This window comes from Neopelma chrysocephalum, unplaced genomic scaffold, assembly GCF_003984885.1.
Source record: "Neopelma chrysocephalum unplaced genomic scaffold, ASM398488v2 Primary Assembly neopelma1_182, whole genome shotgun sequence".
Lineage (NCBI taxonomy): Eukaryota > Metazoa > Chordata > Aves > Passeriformes > Pipridae > Neopelma > Neopelma chrysocephalum.
In genome coordinates this window covers 1,380,746-1,399,764 of record NW_020897844.1, presented here as the reverse complement: position 1 = coordinate 1,399,764, position 19,019 = coordinate 1,380,746, and the positions used below count along the sequence as shown (strand labels likewise).

The 19,019-nt window shown below is 46.5% G+C and overlaps 1 protein-coding gene across 2 annotated transcripts in view; it reads right to left on the bottom strand.

Annotated features, from left to right (window-relative positions):
* Window positions 1-531: 531 nt before the first annotated feature.
* MAP3K3 (mitogen-activated protein kinase kinase kinase 3) overlaps window positions 532-19,019 on the bottom strand; it is a 39,092-nt gene continuing 20,604 nt past the window's right edge. Inside the window, exons 8-17 of one of the 2 annotated variants that reach the window (XM_027702262.1) lie at window positions 14,918-15,051; window positions 13,989-14,062; window positions 12,346-12,413; window positions 12,056-12,148; window positions 11,034-11,225; window positions 9,368-9,516; window positions 7,502-7,633; window positions 6,687-6,816; window positions 4,927-5,104; window positions 532-2,412 (exon numbers count right to left, since the gene is read on the bottom strand). In XM_027702262.1, coding sequence (XP_027558063.1) covers window positions 2,184-2,412; window positions 4,927-5,104; window positions 6,687-6,816; window positions 7,502-7,633; window positions 9,368-9,516; window positions 11,034-11,225; window positions 12,056-12,148; window positions 12,346-12,413; window positions 13,989-14,062; window positions 14,918-15,051 — 1,379 coding nt within the window. In that variant the 3' untranslated portion in view covers window positions 532-2,183. The remainder of the gene's footprint in view (window positions 2,413-4,926; window positions 5,105-6,686; window positions 6,817-7,501; window positions 7,634-9,367; window positions 9,517-11,033; window positions 11,226-12,055; window positions 12,149-12,345; window positions 12,414-13,988; window positions 14,063-14,917; window positions 15,052-19,019) is intronic. The other variant, XM_027702263.1, reaches the window with a different exon arrangement.

The following is a 19,019-nucleotide window of genomic DNA, read 5'->3' as shown; positions in this document are numbered from 1 at the left end:
TGGCTGCAGGGTGAAGGGTGGTGAGTAAAGATCCCAATCTTTGGTATATTTAGGTGCTGGCTGCAAGGCCTGAGAGTGATTCTGGGCTCCTCAGGAGTGCTGATCCCCCTAATCCTGTCACCCAGACTCCAGGGATGATCTCACATTCCCCAATGTGTGGTGTGAAAGGCTCCCCAACCCGAGCAGCGGCATCGCGCCCTCGCTTCCCCTCAGTGCAACAGTGAAGTGCAGGCCAGGACTCAGGCCAAGGGCCTCGGCAGCCTGGAGTCAGGTTCCAGGCTGGGAAAAGATCAATAGAAGTGCTCTCACTAGGAGTAAATAAGTTATGGACCCAGGGCTTTCAGGGAAGGTATCCCCTAAGTGCCTGCAAGCAGAGCAGTGCATCCTTGTCGCAGTGCAGGGGGAAACCAGCTCTCACTGGTTGTACATTGCTCTGGGTTTGGCACAGGAAAAACACCTCAGATTGTTAAATCCTTTCAGGACTTTTGGTTGGTTGGGGGTTTTTAGGGTTCTTTTTTTCCTTTTTTTTTAAAATTTAACACAGTATTTATCGTGTGTTCAAGGAGCTTGGTTTCATTAAAAGTTGCCTTATCCTGCCATTAGCATTCACTTAAAAATTTAATTTTACTGCATTATGAAGCAATTTTCAAGTTTTTATGGGGGAGAAGAGTGGAGGTGTGTGAAGCCTTAATATGGTTTCCAATACAAGAGCAGAACACCTTTAGTGTTGCCTTATAAAGCAATATTTTAGCTAATTAACATTTGCTTTTCTTAGTTTCATTTCTCAGAGATAACTTATATGTACTCCATGAATCCTCAGCATTTAAAAACTGATGGTCTTCTATGAGTGAAACACAGATTATTAGTGCCTAAACCAACACAGAGGGTCTGAGGCCATCAGGAACTCAAGTTCTCAGACTTGTGGTACCTTTCAAAAGCAAAATCACTTGGATATGTTTTGCTGGCACCTGTGTGGGGATCTCCAGGTAATTTTAGATATTTGCCACCAATTCAAATGTTCTCTCTGGTTCCTTATTTGACTTAACTCCTAAAAAGCTTATTTAAATTGGGCATTTTATGGAAGTCTTAAATAACCACTTGCACACCTATAAAACAAACCACACTGAAGGGCTGAGTTCGATTCCAACTTCCTGTGCCCAAGAAAAATGAGTGTCCAGCTAATTTACCCATGAAAAACTCGATTTTCCATTAGCCAGGTGCTCAAAGAAATGCTGAAGAAATTCCTGGGCATCAGATGGACTATCTTTGGTTTAAAGGATGGCAAAACGTTACCAGCCAAAAAGACGGATGCAGCAGGAGGTTGTTCTGCAGAACTCCCTCCCAGAGGGGTTTTGTTTGGACCCAGCAGCCCCAGAGAGAGAAGCAGGAGCACGGATTTGTTGGCTATGGGGACACAAACTGACACTGCCTTAATGCTGGGGCAGATCAAGCCTTGGAAATCAAGCTCTGGATTTTCCAACGTCAGTGGGAGAGTCCTTCCCTCAGGCCCTGGAGCGATTGCATTCTGCTGAAACTCTTCTGATTATCCTGACATTTGGCTAGAAAGACCTCCCTCACCCCCACCCCAAAATCCATGGGCTCATTATAAAATAACACTATTCACATACTTTTGAATCAATATTTTCTGAACACCTTCAGATGCTGAATACTTAAGAAGAAAAATATATCATACTATAGCGAGCGCATGCTCCATGACACATGGCTTTTGGCTGGATTCAGGGACTGGAGATGCCTCTGGAGCCCCTGGCTGGAAACCAGGGACCCACACACACACAGAGCTGGTCTGGAGGCTGTTGCATGTTTCTGTTCTGAAGAGTGGAGCTCTCCCAGTTCCCACCTGGGTTCAAGATTTCTTCACGTTCAACCAGTGGATCCAACTTGTTGGATTCCCATTCCCGGGCCTGCAGAAAACACGCAGCCAGCTGCAAGGTCACATCCAGGTATCTCAGGGCAAAAATCCAGCTGTTTGGCAGGATGAACATCAGTCCAGCAAACTAAGGAATCAGGCACGAGAGCAGACCCCAAGTTCCTTGGCATAACTTCCCCAAAGGACAAGGCCAGCTGAGTTGGCATTTTGAAGATGCAGCACCACAACGGGCAGTTGCAACGAGACCAGACGGGGCACGGAAAGCCCAGCAGGAGCTGCGAGCAAGGGAGGTAATTCAGTACTGGAGCTGTGCAAACTGGTGTCTGAGCAGCTCTTCAGCAGAGGGTCTGTGCCTGGCTTCCACAAAGATCTGCTTTAGGAAGTCCCGGCAATGTTCTGATATGTGGGAGGGGAGCTGGGGGTTGGTTGGCTGGGTGGCGATTTTGAAGATCGCGGCCATGGCTTCGTACTCTGCCCAGGGGGGCTTCTCTGTCAGCATTTCCACCACGGTGCAGCCCAGGCTCCTGGGAAAGCAGGCAGGAAAAACACAAGTGAGGATTGACTCAATAAAGCACAGTGTTCAGGGAGAGCTTCCAAGCAGCCAACAGCAAGGTGCAGCTCTGGGAACGGCTCTAAAATGGGTTTGTGCTCCAGCTCAGAGCCAGAGCTGCCAGCACTGCTGCTTTCCCTGCTGCCAGGAGAGCAGGGAAGTGCTGAGCCAGGGGGGCTGGTCCCACTGTGGCTCTGAAAGTACCATCTGTCCTGCTCCCCTTTGCTCAAAGTCTCCTCACAGGAAACATTTGTGCTAACAGGGGACAGGACGTACACGTGAGGTGCCCCTGAAGGCACCATCTGACCTCAGTTCTTCAGGTGCTGCTGCTACTATTGTAACTCAAAGGCACTTAAAGAGTCACAGGATGCCTTGGGTTGGAAGGGACCTTAAAGCTCACCTTGTTCCAAGCCCCTGCCATGGGCAGGGACACCCTCCACTAGATCAGGTTGCTCAGGTGCTTGACTTGCTGAGTTGCAAGGTAGAAAACAGACTTTTTAACCAAGGGCCAGTGAATCAAAGCTCACTGACCCCACAAAGCCATTTCAGCAAAATCCCTTCTCAGTCACAACCCTGGAATGCCCACGTGGGGAAAAAAACAACCTAATAATACCTCCACAAGAAACCAAGCATCAGTCAAAAAATAATTAAAGTCCTAACAGCTCCAAACTGGGAAGGCAGTAAGTTAAATCCCAGTGGGACAGACGCATCATTACCTTAAGGAAAAATTCCTTGTAAAGTTAATGGGGCTCTGCAGGGTTCTTCAAGGCAAGAACATGATTCTGGGGACATGGCTGAGCCACCTTTCTGAGGCAAACGTGACACCAATACCTTCCCAGGGAAGATGGTTCTGCAGCACTGCAGTGATTGGGTTTTATTCCAAAAGGATTAATTGTTTCCTCCAGGCCATAGATTAAGCAAAAGCAGTCAGTGAACTTTTAATATCCAGTCCTGTGTTTTTACCACATCTTTCCATTAGGAAGGCAAAACTGCCTCCTCTACCTTTAAACTAAACCCTCTTTTGAGGTGAAAGACAAGGAAAAGACATTTTCAGAGGCAGACTTGCATCAACTGCCAAGGCAAGGAAGGAAAGGAATTAAATTCAGTGAATATGCAAGAACCGATTTCGCGACAAGATCTAAAATCCAACGTGAAAATTTTACAGTTTTCCAGCCATTTCAGACTTACTAGAGGAGAGTACAGAAAATGCAAACCATGTGTGCTCAAGTGCTGGGGGTTTGCTCAAAAGCAAGCAGGGATGTGTTATTGTTTAGACTGATTTATACCATTTAAGCAGATCCGGTTTCTTTAAGATATTCAGCAAACAGCAGGAATGTTTTTCATGTCAAGTCACTCCAGCAATAACAAATAGCTCACATATTCTGCTATTTAGGAAAAAGAAAATTGGAGAGGGGCCTGCAGCAGTGGCTCAGAGCCAGGTGGATGGATCTGTTACGTTTCTGAGCCCCTCGGCCATACACATCCACCCTGGGACCAACTGCACTGGAAAATTCTGACCCCCCTAAATAATGGTTGGGATTGTAGGAACTGGAGCCCAGCCAACGGCAGCGACTCTTTGATGGGAATGGACCAATGTCAGCAGCAAGAGGAAATCCACAACTGCATCAGCCCAGGGGGAAGGGCACGTGCTCCAATCTCTCCCCAAGCATCCCAACTGGGGGAGTCTGCAGAGCTTAACTCTTTCCACATGAGACATTTCAGCTGCACTTCCACTCCCTGCTTGTTCAGGGAACAGGCCTTTCTTTACTGTGGAAGCACAAACAGACCTTTTGTTGCTGTTGTTCAGTTTAGTTTTATAATCTCACCTTTTTAAGGCCTCCAAACCCAACATTTTGGCACAGGACCATTTTGCTCTTTTGATAGAGGCTGTTTCTTGGCTGTGCCAATAATAGCACAGCCACAGTTTCCATTCATGCAGATCATCTCTGATCTGATCCGGATCTTTTGTGTTATTCCAGGTTTGGGCACCTTTCCTTTTAAGCTCAAATTCTATTCATTTCCAGTACGTTTTAAGCATAACTCACTTTATAACTAAATGAATGGGCTCTCCCTAAACAACTTTCAGTTGCTCTTCTAAGGGATATCATGGAATGATATCTCTTCCCTACACTGGAAGAGACCCACAAGGATCATTTACCCAACTCCTGGCCCTGCACAAGACACCCCAAGAATCCCACCCAAGAGCATAAGAAGGATGACAACGTTGCACCAGTCAGAGAGCAAAAAAACAGCTACCAGTTCAAGGGAGGAATGAATGGAAACTGTTCCTGAGAAACTAAACGAGTAGCTGGGTGCTGACACTGCAAAGCACAGCCTGCAGCAGGTCATGCCTTGAGTTCAAACCGACGACTTCACTTCGCCTTCGACTTCTGATCCAGACAAAACATGAGTTTGGATTTATGGATGGCAGAAGTATCTTGTGTGGCTCCAGATCAACTGAGCTATGGGCAGAAAGTTAAAGGCTCACCAAACGTCCGCTTTCCTCCCGTAGCCTTCCCCGCTGATCACCTCGGGGCTCATCCAGTACGGAGTGCCCGTGACGGAGCGGATGCCTGTCCCAGACATACAGATTGTCTGCAGCCGTTTGCTGGCCCCAAAGTCCCCGAGCTTCACGTTCCCAGCAGAGTCACGGAGAATATTGGCTCCTGCACAAAAACAAAACCCGAGGACAGCTGTTTCCATGTGATCCAGCTGTTGGATCCGCGGCTCCGGAGCCGATGTCCAACCCCAAACACCCGTGCTCACGGCATGGCTCCTTCCCCATTGAGCCTCAGGTGACCTGCTAAACACCATTGCTTTAACTCAGGCTGTAGACAAGCCAATTGCTAATGGCTGTAAATGGGAAAAACTTCAGGGAAAAAACACAAGGAAGTGAAGGGGGGAGGGAAATGAAAGCTGAGTCAGCACCAGCATTGTTACAGTGCCTGTAAACAGCTCAGCCAGCCTTACAGGGCCCCCAGGCCACAGGCTGAGAGAACAGAGCTGTGGAGAGAAGGATTTTATTGGGATGCTGCTTTGGTGACTGCAAGCATTGCTTTCTGGTCAGCTGGGTAACAGATGTAGCCAATTAAACCACTTTGAACTCCTACAATAAACAAGTCAATCTTCACTTTACTTGGTCAGAGGTCCTGAACATGAAGCACCAGGGAAAAAAAGAAAACTTTAGAGCTTAGTTTGTATGTGGACACAAACTGAGGCTTAGACATCAAAACCAATTCTTCCTCCAAAGCTACTATGAGATCAAGAACCCCATGTTGGCATTATCTGGTGTGTGCCTACACAAAACCCCCCTGCTCTCAAATCAGCACTTGTGCAGGGAGAATTTTATCACTTCACTTGCCCACTCTAAGAGCTGAGTCCAGAATGCCAAGTTTGTCCATTCATCCCTGAAGCAAAGGTTAACAGGCTGGCTCAGGTGGGTGCAAAGCAGTGAATAACCCACCAGGTAGGAGATAATTTGGCAAAGAGCCCCAGGTGAGCAGCCCACAAGGTGTTATTCAAGAATCAGCAGCTCATTTCCCTTTGCCATCTTAGATGCAATGAAGATTTATAGGCAGGAACAAGGGGGTAGTTTTCCTGCAGCCACCAACCCTCTTGGTCCCTCTAGGGCACAGAAAAGTCTGTGTGGTGTCTGCCACATCTGCTGACAGTAATTCCTAAGGAGACTGGCTGGCTCCATGGGGTTACACTGGGAAGAGGAAGATTAAGAACTAATCAGAGGCTCTATGTGGAAGATTGGAGGTTTCTCACACAGAGGAGGCAGGAGAGCCACAAGGGCCTGAGGTCAGCAGGACTGCCAGGAGCAGGCATGGAGCCCTTATGGCAACTGGAATGTCAGCCACCTGAGAAACAGCACTGTGGCCAAGCTGGGAGGAAATCAGAGGGGAATCCACAGTGAAAAGGATCAGTGAAAGTCAGGTGTCAACTCCGCTTGGCCTTGCCAGAGTGTGAGAGAAAGATGAGAAGTGTTCCTAAGAACTAGAGGCTTCCAGACTTCCTTACTATAACCAACTTCTTTCAGGTCCTGTAGAGAGAACACCCCAACTTCCCTCACCCAGCCAAGAACACGACCTTCCCTAAGCCCTGCACGTGGATATAGGACCAAAACGGGATAACTGAGCAAAGCAACGTTCAGAAGCCCCAGCCAGGATACTGAGTTCTTAACACTCGGTCTCTTTACAGAGTTTCTTTGGCATGTGGTACATCTAAATCAGCAGCTGATCTCACCCTTTATGTCCCTGTGCACAATCATGTTGCTGTGAAGGTACGAGACTCCCTCGAGGATCTGCCGGGTGTATTTCCGGGTGACGTTTTCCGTGAGGGCTCCGTACGCCTTCAGCTGGTCCTTCACTGACCCCTGCACCAACAGCAAACAGAAAACGTTGGCAAAGAAATGACAGACCACAGATCCATTCAATTCCCACAAGCCATGACTGTGTTATACACCCAACCAGCCCAGTAATGAATTCTGGCCTCTTCTAAAGCCTTTCCATGAGGCTCTCTGAGCATCTTGCCCTAAGGAGCCCTTTTAAAGAATGGCAAGGACAGGCTTTATGGTAAAAATAGCTCAAGGAGGTTCTGTCTGCTTCCTCCCTGCTGGTACAACTGGTTGTGAAGACAAGCAATAAAATAGTTCAGCAGACTGATTCAGGTCAGAAGTCTCCCTTTCTGCAGGGTCAGTTTTAGTCTCATTTGCTGTATCATGACTGTAATTCAGTTGTTATGATTTACAAGCTGGTCCAAGTCCTCTGAAGTACTTTGGTAGGACAAATTTAGACTGAACAAAAGAACTGGCTTTAGTGACTAATAAAGAAAATGTATTTCAAGTACAAGACAGTGAAGGAAAAAAAACCCAAAGGGGTTACTTGGACATAAATAAAATTAAAGTGGTGGCATTATAACCCAAGATGAGAAGGGGCAGCCCTAAGAGGGTCTAAGGTGGATGAAACAGTCAGGGGGATCACAGCAACTAATAAACCAACTACCAAACCCACAGATCTCCCTTTGTGATCCATGACTGTGCTGCTTGTGCCAGCTCTTACCCCTGGCATGTACTCCATGAAGATGGTCAAGGTCTTCTCTGCCCGATCCCGTAAGCAGCCGTAATATTGGACAATACGCTCGTGCTGGAGATTCTTCAGCAGCTGAATTTCACACTCCAGGGCACTCACTTCCTATGGATGTTGAAGGAGAAAATAAGGCTGCAGCCCCAGGAAATAGTCCATCCTAATAAATTTGTCATGTCACTGGTAGGATGAAACTACTACTGCACTGAAAAGTCTAATCCATGGCATTGGAAAAGGCAGAGACTACCAGTGCTTCACATGAATCCTCACTGTGTAATCAGCAGGCAAGTCTTGGTGTGGGAGTTTTGATGGAAAAAAGGCAGTATCACATATGGATTTAGTACCAGAAAAACTTTGTTTCTTGTCTTGATTTTCTTCACTCACAACACAGGTATAACCTCACTTCTCACACTGAGCTGAGGGCAGGGAGTGTTAATTATTAAACAGCTCTGACTACAGTTACAGAACTGCCAGGAATCCTCCTCCAGGAATCTCAACTCTTTAGAGAGCAAAACTAGAGGTGCTGAGAGTTCCTAAACTTCTGTCACCCAGTCCTGCCCTGATTCACACTGATGAGTTTACTGGAATCAACCTTACAAAAGGTCTCCTCTCTTAGTTACTTCAAGGAATCTGCAGCTCTGTACATCAAATTGATTCTTTGCTTTGCTCTTGCCACAGACAACAGGGTATCACAGCACAAAGGCCAAGAGGCTCTCCAGCAATTTCAGATGGAATCACAGATGTTTGTTGCCCAGGAAAAGTATCCAGTTCTTGCTGAATCCAGAGAATGAGCAGGAGGTACATCAAATGTACTGAAGCACGAGAATTTATGGAAACAATGGTTTCCCCCAAATTAGTCCCACTTAACTCTCTCCAGCCCTGCCACTGGAAGGTGTCAGGTTCAGCTCTCTCACTCTGGGAGAGGATGTAGCTCCTCAGAGCAAGGACCTGGATGCTGTAGGGACACGTGGAACCACAGGAAGCTGCTTGATCAGGCCAAGTGATAATTTAAGGTTTGGGGTTTCAGTGCCTTCAAGATATTTTCCAGTCTGTTCCTCCTTGGCTCAGAGTTACTGTCTGATTTACAGCAGAGACATGGTAGAACTTAGAACTTCCCAATTTAAGACTTATCTTGGCACCAGTATCCCATATAAAATGAGAATAATTAAACCTTCATGGATCAGTTATTCCAGCTCAAAGTGAACTTGTTCAATATTGGGATACTGGCACATTGTTAAAACACAAGTAAAGAACCCAACAGCCATTCCAGCTGCACCCACTGTGCAGGGAGTTGTGTGCTATCCCAGAACTTCAAGGTGCCCCTTCCCATCTCCACTGTTTCTAATGTGTTGTCACATCCCTCTTCTTGATTCATTTACACACCACAGCTCAATTTGTTTCAAGTGCAGGGAGAATTCAGAAATGAAAACTGGTAATTCACACACTTGATACAGGGTGTACCATGTAAACCCAGAAGTGGGTTTTGCAAGTGCAAGCAGCTTTTTTTGTTCAAAAATGAAAAAAACTCCTACTCTTTCTGGGTTTAGTTTCATTCACATCCATGTCTAACCAGGAACACAGGGCAGTCTAGTATTCCTCAAGTAACCTGGCAACAAACCAGAAAGCTGAGAAGGGAGAGCCAAAAATGAAGCCAGAAAATGGATTTTAGTTTCAGGCTGAAGTTAATAATACAAAAAAGTAATTTTTAAATGGCTCCTATTCTTCTCCACATGACTCGAAACCCTCGTAGGAACTAAATACAAGATGCCAGCTTTTAAGGCCAGACAGATAGAGGCATTTTGCAGGATCTGGCAGGATTTTAGAAGCTGAGATGAGAATTACCTTGCTGGTTTCAGGGCTCTCTGGATCAAACTGGACCTGTTTGGCTGCAAGTTCTCTGCCCGTGTCCACGTCGTAGCACAAGTACACGCGGCCGAAGGCGCCCTGGCCCAGCAGCTTCCCTCGTCGCCAGTTTATTGGAGCACTTGGAGCTAAAAGAGAACAGTAATAATTCCTCATTTCATTATACTGTTTAAAAGCCATGGTTGTCTTTTCAAGGACCCATCTCCATCACACTGGGATTGAACCAGGTGTTTTGCAGCTGAACAAACACGAGGTGCTCTCCCGGCGTAAGGGAGGTAGTGGCAGAGCTCTGACCAGAATCCAACCATCTCAGGACCTGCTGACTGGTGTCCCATTAAAATGAAACCACAAAACATCCTGCAAATATGTACTGCAGAAAATGATGAGGTTGATGAAATTTCATTCTGCCAGCAGGTGGATTCTACAAACCCACTACTTTAAGAGATGGTGTAGCACTTACAGAGCATCTTCCAACCCTTGACCTGGAGTTATCACATGCATCAGGTGAGGAAGAGCTGCATCAGCCCTGCTAAATCAATTCCACCCAGCTGGGAATGACTTAAACTGCTGGGACAACTTGAAGGACATTATTCTGAGGTCTTTGTCAAGGCAGCTCGAGGTTCCTTCTCCTGTGGGAAGGATTTCACTGCAAAGCTCTCTCTACAGCAGAAAAATTAAAGTCATAATTCCCTACTAGACGGTGATAAAGTGGGGGCTGCAAGGTTAGCACAGTCTGTGCACCTTCTTCAGCTGCTCAACAGTCAGATTCCAATGAAAATATACACTAGATCCAGCTAAAGCAGCCACCTCCAACACCCCAGCAGGAGGTTACATCCACAGGGAATTAGGAGTCCTCAAATTCCACAGGCAGGAGTCTCCTGAGCCCTGTTTTCCAGACTGCCCTAAATCCCAAAGCATATCACTCAAAAACCCAGTGCTTCAGCTCCAACTTTGAAAGCAACACTACCAGTCTCCTGCAGTGCAATGCATCCAATTATGTTGTATCTAACAAGAAACTCTAAAAACAAAGACAGGAACCAGCCATCTGGACAGTGTGAAAATGTAGAAGAGCTGAGAGATTAGCTTTGCCATGTCTAATTTAATCAGATTTACTGCCAGTCAGTATATTAGTGTTGCAAGCTTACTCTTCATTTTGATCCCTAAATTACTGTATGGGATATCTGAAGTTCATCAGTAATGATTTATGTTCTATTTCTTTTTTTATAATAGCATGTTGTCCAAAAAACCAACTCAGGGATTCTATTACAACAGAAGTAAATCTTCTTACTTAAGAGTAAGTGAAATATATACAGCCCTCAACTAGTAAAATAACTGTAACCCATAAGCCTGACTACAAATGTTAATGTATCAAGAAAATAAACAAGCCTGTCTGACTGTTTAAGAGCCCTGAAAAGATTCAATGAAGTTTTTTTTTTTTACTTCTTAGCTGAATTTCTGAGGCTTTCTAAAGGAAAAACCAGCTCACAGTGGAGGAAAAAAAGAGAGAAGGAAAAGAAGACGTGTCTTGTAGGTGAGACAAGCTGGCCTCAAAACACAGCCAGGTAACGAGGTGGTTCTAATGGCTGGTTAAAACCAAATGATATGTTGGGTCTGGAGCTCCCAGCTGGGGTCAGGGAGTGCTTACATTTGGTGGGGATGTTCCTCTCCTGCACGCCCAGGGCGTTCTCGCTGTCGGCGCTGCGCAGGCGGCCCCGCGGGTCCAGGTACTGCAGGGCCAGGCCCAGGTTCTCCCCGTTGGTGCTCAAGGAACGACTGGAAGGGACCAAGGTGAAAAGATTCCCTTGGTGACGCCGTATCCTGGGAAACGTCCTCCGGCCTGGGGGGGAACAGTCAGAATTTTAAATCGATGCTTGCAAGGGGAAGGTGATGGAGAAGAAGGGAGAGAAAAACCATGTTCTGCTCAGCAGAAGCGGCTGCCAAACAGACGAGATGCAAAAATATAACAGTTTAGGGCTGGTGCTGCCTGAGTTCGGTACAGCTCTGGATCACTCCCAGAGCAGAAGGCAGAGAACAGTTTGTAATGCCCTCAAGTGCTGTGGTGCAAGATCTAAACTTGCCTTCCAAACCAACAATCTGGTTTACAGGCTACCACACAAGCTCTGAGGCTGGTTAATAATGACTCCCAGAATGACTTTCTAGATAACGTGCCTGGACTTGGAAATAAAAACCATAAACAAAGATTACGGTGACTTGCACCTCATGAAATTTTGAGAGGTTAATTTGCATAAAGCCATGTGAGAGTAAAGATATAAGTCTTTAAGTCGCTGCTATATTTAAAAGACCCAGAAACAAGTCTGCATTGTGAATTAGCAAAGCATAATGAATCCCTGAGGTAGGAACCTGCTATATATGGCCAAGGCTAACAACTCTGTCCACTGCCCAAGCCCAGCAGTCCCTGATCAGCCTGGATATTCCCAGAAAGCACAAAGTAAAGAAAGAATTACAAAGTAAACCAAGAATTACAAACAACCATAGAGTGCTTCCATGAAAACGAGGCATCACACACAGTACCATCAACTCCAGCACTCATTGCAAGGCCCAGGGCACTTCCAGGCTCTTCAGCTGGGAATTACACCCATCTCTAGAGGTTGCCATTGCCTCACCTTGTTTTTCCAGCCTGGATTGGAAGGTCCTAGAACAACTCACCATCGTTGTAGTCCTTGTGCTGCATGGAGACGTTGTAGCGCCGCGGGTAAGTCCCACCTTTCCCTGCTTTGTCGTAGATCTGATTCTCACGGTCTGGAGGGAGATGCAAAGACAGGAGTGAGGCTCCTTCAAAAAGTGTCACTTCTAATGACAAAATTTCCCTGCAGCAGCAGGTTTTTTTAGGAAGAGGTAATAAATAACTTCATAGCTTTTCAGTCAACACATCCCCAGTTGTTCTATTTATACAATGCCAGCAAGCACGGGGAGCAACCTTTGTAGCAGTGACATACCTGAGAACTCCTGTCTATTATCAGGAAAGCTTTGTGCCCTTGACATCCGTGACTTCCGAAAAGAAGGACTACCAAAGAAAGAAGGCAAGAATAAGTTTTGCTGTCCACCAGAGCAAAACCTACATGGGCTTTAAAAATACGAGTGAATACATTTGCAGATTGGAAATGGTGACTCTCAAATCCATGTCCCTGCAATGATTTTATGCTCCATCTGCAAAGCTAAAGCCAGGCTAAGCCCCAGCTAACCAGACTGTTTCCCAGTGTGGGCTGTCAGCTTTTCTGTTCACTTTGAGCCATTTATTCAGTGTTTCCCCAGTCTGTGTTATAAGATTCAGTGACTCTTTCAGACATGGGAAGTGGAAGGCTAAAACCAAGGCTGAGAGGAAGAGCAGAACAGGGCAGCACTTGCAGCACACTGTTTACAGGGCAGTAGAGATTTACCATGAGGGACAAGAGTTCCTCTCATGAAAACTTGGGTGCACTTTCCTCTCTCCAGCAGCACAAGAGCCTGAACACCAACACTGTTTCCAACCCCCGTGTTTCTCCCCAGTAAGCAGTGCTCCTCCAGCAAGCCTAAGTAAGGCCCCAGGCTTGGCACAAGGTCTTTCACACCTCAAGAGATTACACAAACTCAATCTGTGCCCAAGCCATGCTACTGGCACTTGTTTTGTTAACCGGTGTAAATGGCACAGCCTCACAGAGCTTTCAGACTCCCAAACGAGACTCCTTCCCTACTGCACAAACAACAGCTTTCCCAGATGATGCCACTCCAGCAACAAATAACCAGGAAAGCTTTTCATTGCTTCCCCTTCTTCACTTAAGGCAGAGAAAGGGGAGAGGAGGACAGGTAACAAATCAGCAATGTCCCCTCAACAAATGAATCCATGCACACACACAGTTAACTGCAAGTGTTTCCTTGTGACTCCATAAACTGGAGGAAGTGAATGGCTTCAAATCCAAACCTCAAGTGCTTGACATAAATGCACACATTACCTACAGGAATTAGCTTGGAGGAATCCTAAAAACATGCTGAAGCCTGGTATTACAGGTGCTGGGAAGCCACAGTTGCTATTCAAGTTAATAGAACCTCTGGCTGCCCATCAGCACCTCAAGCAACATCAACAGCAAAAAAAGGGAAGAAAAAGACCCAGAGCATCAACCTATGACAAACTCTTCTTCAAAGAAAGAGCCTCCCTATTTACCTCTGGAATTAATTTTGTATCTTGCAGGACATAGCAATCTAGTGCAATGATCTATTTCTGTAACCTTAGAATAGTTTGGGGTATTTTTTGTCATTTTATTTTTTAAGTGAACAAGTAAAGCCTTGTCTAGAAGAGGTTTAAATCCCCTGCAGCCAGATGTTCTCAGAGTGTTGGCTCCACACAGACTGCTCACTTTAGAACTCTGTATTTAAAACATAAAGCCACTGAGGCACCAGTTTTGTTGGTCTATGGTTTTGCCAGAAAATAAAACAGCCTTAAGACACAGTTAATTCTCTTTAAGAAATATATTGGGATATAGGTAGGAAATAAGTTCTTCTTTCTCTCCCAGAAAATTTATGAGATGGAAAACAGACTTTTGCCTGAGTACTACTGGTATTTCAACCTGAGCACACACATTCCTACCAGTTTGTACATTTGTACCTGTCTGCTGACCTGTCCAAGGACTGGCAGCTTCCTGACACCGAGTTTTCAGCACTGCTTAGAGGGTCCAGCATCTGCAACACAGAAGAAATCACAAGGCAACATCAGTGCAGTCCAGTGCTCAGCAGAGGCTCAGAGCAAGAGGATCAGAGCCCACTACTGCTTGTCTGGAGGAAGTCCAGCTGAGGAAGGGAGTCTAAGCCTTTTTAAATGCACATTTTTCCCTTATCTCCCACAGAAATTGAGTTCATATCAAATTTGAGACACTGCTTTAGGTGTTGGAAGGACTCTGCTGTGGAAAATGGAAGTTTCAGTCAGCCTTGTGCTGCATTTTGATCCCAACTGCCTCCAGGAACAGTCTCTGCTGGTGCTGCTGCATTGCTGCCTCCACCTGTGAGTTGCCCTTTGGCCTCACTTCCTACTTTTTTGAATGGAGAGCGGAGTTTTAAAAGCAAGAGGGTCACCCAGACCTGGCACTAGGAAACCTGAGCACACGTGTGACAGCCCCAAAACTGCTCAGTCAGTGGAGAGGCAATGCCCAGCACACACAGCAACTGCTTCTGGCAACCCAAAGGCTTTGAACTCACACAGCTGCAACTGGAAGCAGTTTAAATGCACAAAGCAGCACTTTTAGAATCCCGGAACGGTTTGGGTTGGAAAGGACCTCAGAGATCATCCACTTCCACCCCCTGCCATGGGCAGGGACACCTTGCACTAGACAAGGTTGCTCAGAGCTCCATCCAACCTGGATTTGGATGTTTCCAGGGATGGGGCAGCCACAGCTTTCTGGGCAATTTGTTCCAGTGTCCTCACGGTGCTGATGCAACCACAGCTGGTGAATACTGGGGAGTGAAAAGGAGGGCCCAGATCCCAGCAGAGTTCCTTAACAAGCTGGACATGCTTTTCCCCACCCTCCTGCTCATACTCACACACTGTTCATTGGTTTCTGGGATGAATTCCCCCTCGCTGTTGATGCTGGTGTAGGATCCCTGCCGGGCGATGCGCTGCTGCCTCTCCGGAACGTACCCCGGAGGGGGGGAACTCCTCCCTGTGTTCTGGGAGCCTGGGAGAAGGATATTCCTTAGATTCATGCTGCTGGAATGAGACTGCACGTGCATGTACACAAAATCTAAGTATCTCCTCTAACACCAGGCCTCCACCTCCATGACCACAGTAGCTCTGGAGTGATCACAGAATCATAGAATCAGCTGGGTTGGAAGGGACCTCCGACATCATCAAGTCCAACCCTTGATCCAACCCTGCCGTGGTTCCCAGCCCATGGCACTGATGCCACATCCAGTCTCACCTTAAAAACCTCCAGGGATGGAGAATCCACCACTTCCCTGGGCAGCCCATTCCAATGGCTGATCACCCTCTCTGGAAAGAATTTCTTCCTAATATCCAACCTAAACCTCCCCTGGCACAGCTGAAGACCCCAAAGCCCTCTTGTCTTGCTGATCGTTGCCTGGGAAAAGAGACCAACCCCCACCTGGCTCCCCCCTCCTGTCAGGGAGTTGCAGAGAGTGAGGAGGTCTCCCCTGAGCCTCCTCTTCTCCAGGCTGAACAGCCCCAGCTCCCTCAGCCTCTCCCTCCCTCCCTCCCTGCTCCAGTCCCTTCCCCAGCCTTGTTGCTCTCCTCTGGACCTGCTCCAGCCCCTCAATGTCCTTCCTGAACTGAGGGGCCCAGAACTGGACACAGCACTCCAGGGGTGGCCTCACCAGCACTGAGTACAAGGGAAGAATCACTTCCCTGGACCTGTTGGCCACACTGTTCCTGAGCCAGGCCAGGATCCATTGGCCTTTTTGGCCACCTGGGCACACTCTGGCTCATGTTCAGCTTTCAGATCCTGACAGGCTGGACAGACGTGGGACCAGGAGGGGTCATGTCAAAAACCAAACTGTTTGATGAGCAGCTGTACTGACATTTTAGACACCACATGATTACTGGTGAAGCTCCTAACACAGCTTCTGCTCTTCCTAACCTCTTCTGCTTGACTTTCTGAGTGTAATTTCAGTACCTCAGGGAAGGCAGAGGATTCCAGGAATCCCTGGCTTTTGAGCATGAACTTCATTGCCAATCTCCCCTAAACAAAGCACTTGTCAGGGTAACCAATCTTCTGTCTTTATTCTAAGTTTGCATCAGTTAGTACAATTTATCCTGAGTGACAGCACATTCCTGCTAGTCAGCATCAGCTCAGCAAGTTATAGTGTCACTGAGCAATTCCAGTGTCACATGGGAGCACTGTTACCTTTGGAAATAACCCCAAAATTTCTGGTTTACTGCGTGAAAAATCAAACTGTGTGGTCAGTTTGGGCAAAACCACATGGAGGTTAACTCTGCAATTCCTGTTAATTGGATAACTGGATGGACAGAGAGTGTGTTTAGGGGCCAAAGGATGAGAAAAATAGTTTAATCATCTATTAACGCCACTTCCTAAAGTGTTTCCATTGTGCTACCTACTGAGAGAAACTTCAGCCTTAGGATTTATTTTTTCCTTGCAGATCTCAAAGAAGATGAAACTTTAGACACAGGAAGAAACAAACCCCTTTTTGCAGTGACTTATCCACCTGTAGCTCCCACTGTGAGCTCCTAGAACTGCTGTGGTCCAGTCAATCTACTTGAGGTCACCCATGAAGTCAGGAAGAGCAGCTGAGGATCAGCTCCCAAGCTGTGCTTTTTACAACACTGTCTTTAATTAACTGTGTGTACTCAGGTGCTGTGAAAGATGGGTAAAGATCAGCAAATATTCTCCCAAGGAAAATATTTTCTACTGGAGTTGTTGTAAAAAAGAGTGAAGGCGAACGCTGGCAGAAGAGAACTGGAAAGCAGAGCACACACTTTTTAGAGGGCTGAAAAGCAGAGAATACACCTTTGAGAAGGCTGAAAAGCAGAGAACACACCACTGAGAGGGCTGAAAAGCAGAGAAAACAATTTTGAGAGGGCTGAAAAGCAGAGAACACACCTTTGAAAGGGATGAAAAGCAGAGAACACCTTTGAGAGGGCTGAAAAGCAGAGAACGCATTTGAAAGGGCTGAAAAGCAGAGAACGCAATTTTGAGAGGGCTGAAAAGCAACACACACCTTTGAGAGGGCTGAAAAGCAGAGAACACCTTTGAGAGGACTGCACAAAGAAAAACAATGCTGGCATGACTTAGGAGTGCATGGGGGGTGAACCACGTGAAAAAAGGGATTAACAGAATCGTAGAACCATTAAGGTTGGAGAAGACCTCCGAGGCCACGTCCAAGATCACCGTCCACAACCTGCTGCTCAGAGCTGCCACCCCATTCTCCCAGCAGCTCCACGGGGCTCCCGTGAGGTTCAGAGCCCAGTGGTGTGGAGACAAACCCTGGAGCTGCCGTGGGGCTGCCCCGAGGCCCGGGAGCACTTTCACTCCTTCCGACACAATCCAGGGCTGGCCCAGAGCGAGCCCAGGCCCTGCTGGCACCGGCCCAGCCGCTGTTGTGGAAAGGCCCCCAGCCCTGGGCAGGAAAAGGAAGTCGGCACTAAATCCATGTATATCAAAGGAAGTGAGTGGAAAAAACACAAGTGCTGCCAGAATGCTTAGCAACTTTTTTTTTTTCCCCCCTCCTCTTTTAAATAAAAGTTATCTTTACTTCCAAACCTCTGAACTGGTGACAGCAGGCTCGAGGCCCGTCCACTCTGGAGGACAGGAACTACATGGATCTCTGCAAAAAGCTTTTGTTGAGCACTGCTTTGGACTTTCATTGCACCACGTGGTGAGATTAGGAGAGTTTCTATCCCTCAAACACCAGGAAACAGAGCCCATTCCTTTCCCAAATCAAAGATGGGGAAAGAGAAGTAAGAAGAAATCGATGCAAGACTGAGCTATTGCCAAATTCCCAGCAGACCTCTGACAGAACTGGAACTCTTCATAAGGAACAGTCTGGTACTTTGACATGTTCAGAAAACAAAACTAATGGTTTCTTGAGTGATGAATGACAGAGAGCATCCACAAGCTGGGATGAGAGGAGAGAGTCTGTACAACCGGGACACAGAAGGGGCCCCTTGTTACTACACAGTTTACCCATGACAGACACTCACTGGAGTCTGTTGGCTTTGGCACCATTATCAGGATACCTCAGAATGCCAATAAAGGAGAAACATAGATATATTAAATATTTTTGGCATTGAAACTGTCTGTGAAAAAAGAAACGTGGTGTTCAGACGTGCATGGACATCACTGCCTTCTTCACAGGACCAAGGAACGTTGCTCTTTTTTATGCACATTAACTGCAAACTAGGAAGGATGGGAAAACTCTTTTTGTCCTCATTTCAGTCACGTACTTCACAAGCTTTCAGCACTTCTTTGTTTGCTTGCTGCTTCAGAAAAGCAAACTGTACAAAAGGGGATCAGCAGACTCCTGACAGGACACAGGCAGGTTTGTTAGACAAGTTGCACACTGAGAGCTACTGGTTTAGTTCTCAAGTCCTTCCCTCTGAGCTCACTCTCCCAGTCACCTCTGGTCACAACAGAGTGGATCTGACTCTGGTTTAAACCCCCCAACATGGAGACTGTTCTAGTTTAATCATATTTATTATTTTACACTTACATTGCATTGCGAATACTGATCTAAAACCCTGTAATAATTATGGCTAAAGTTTACAGAGTTAATAAAATTGAAGCAGTCCTTTGCCACGGAGAAGAACTTGCAAATAAGACAAGTCTGCCATTCCCAGCTCCTGATACTCCCATTGTGACTTGCATCACCTGTCCTCTGAAGCATTAGATATGACAAGCCCCAAAACAGCTGTTGGAACAAACAGAATCATCCTCTGCTTCTCTTTCCAGCAAAATTTACCTTTTCTCACTTGTAAAGCAGCAGCAATTTACACAGAACACCATCTTCATGCTCCCTCACCTTCCTCCTGCTCTTTCACTGCTCAATGGCCTTCATACCAAGGAGTTAAATCCTAAATCACAGACTTTTTTTTTTTGGACCCCTGTATCTTTGAAGCTGTTTCAGATGTTTTAGTTTTTGATATAAAAAGTTAACAGTTTAGAGCATCCTT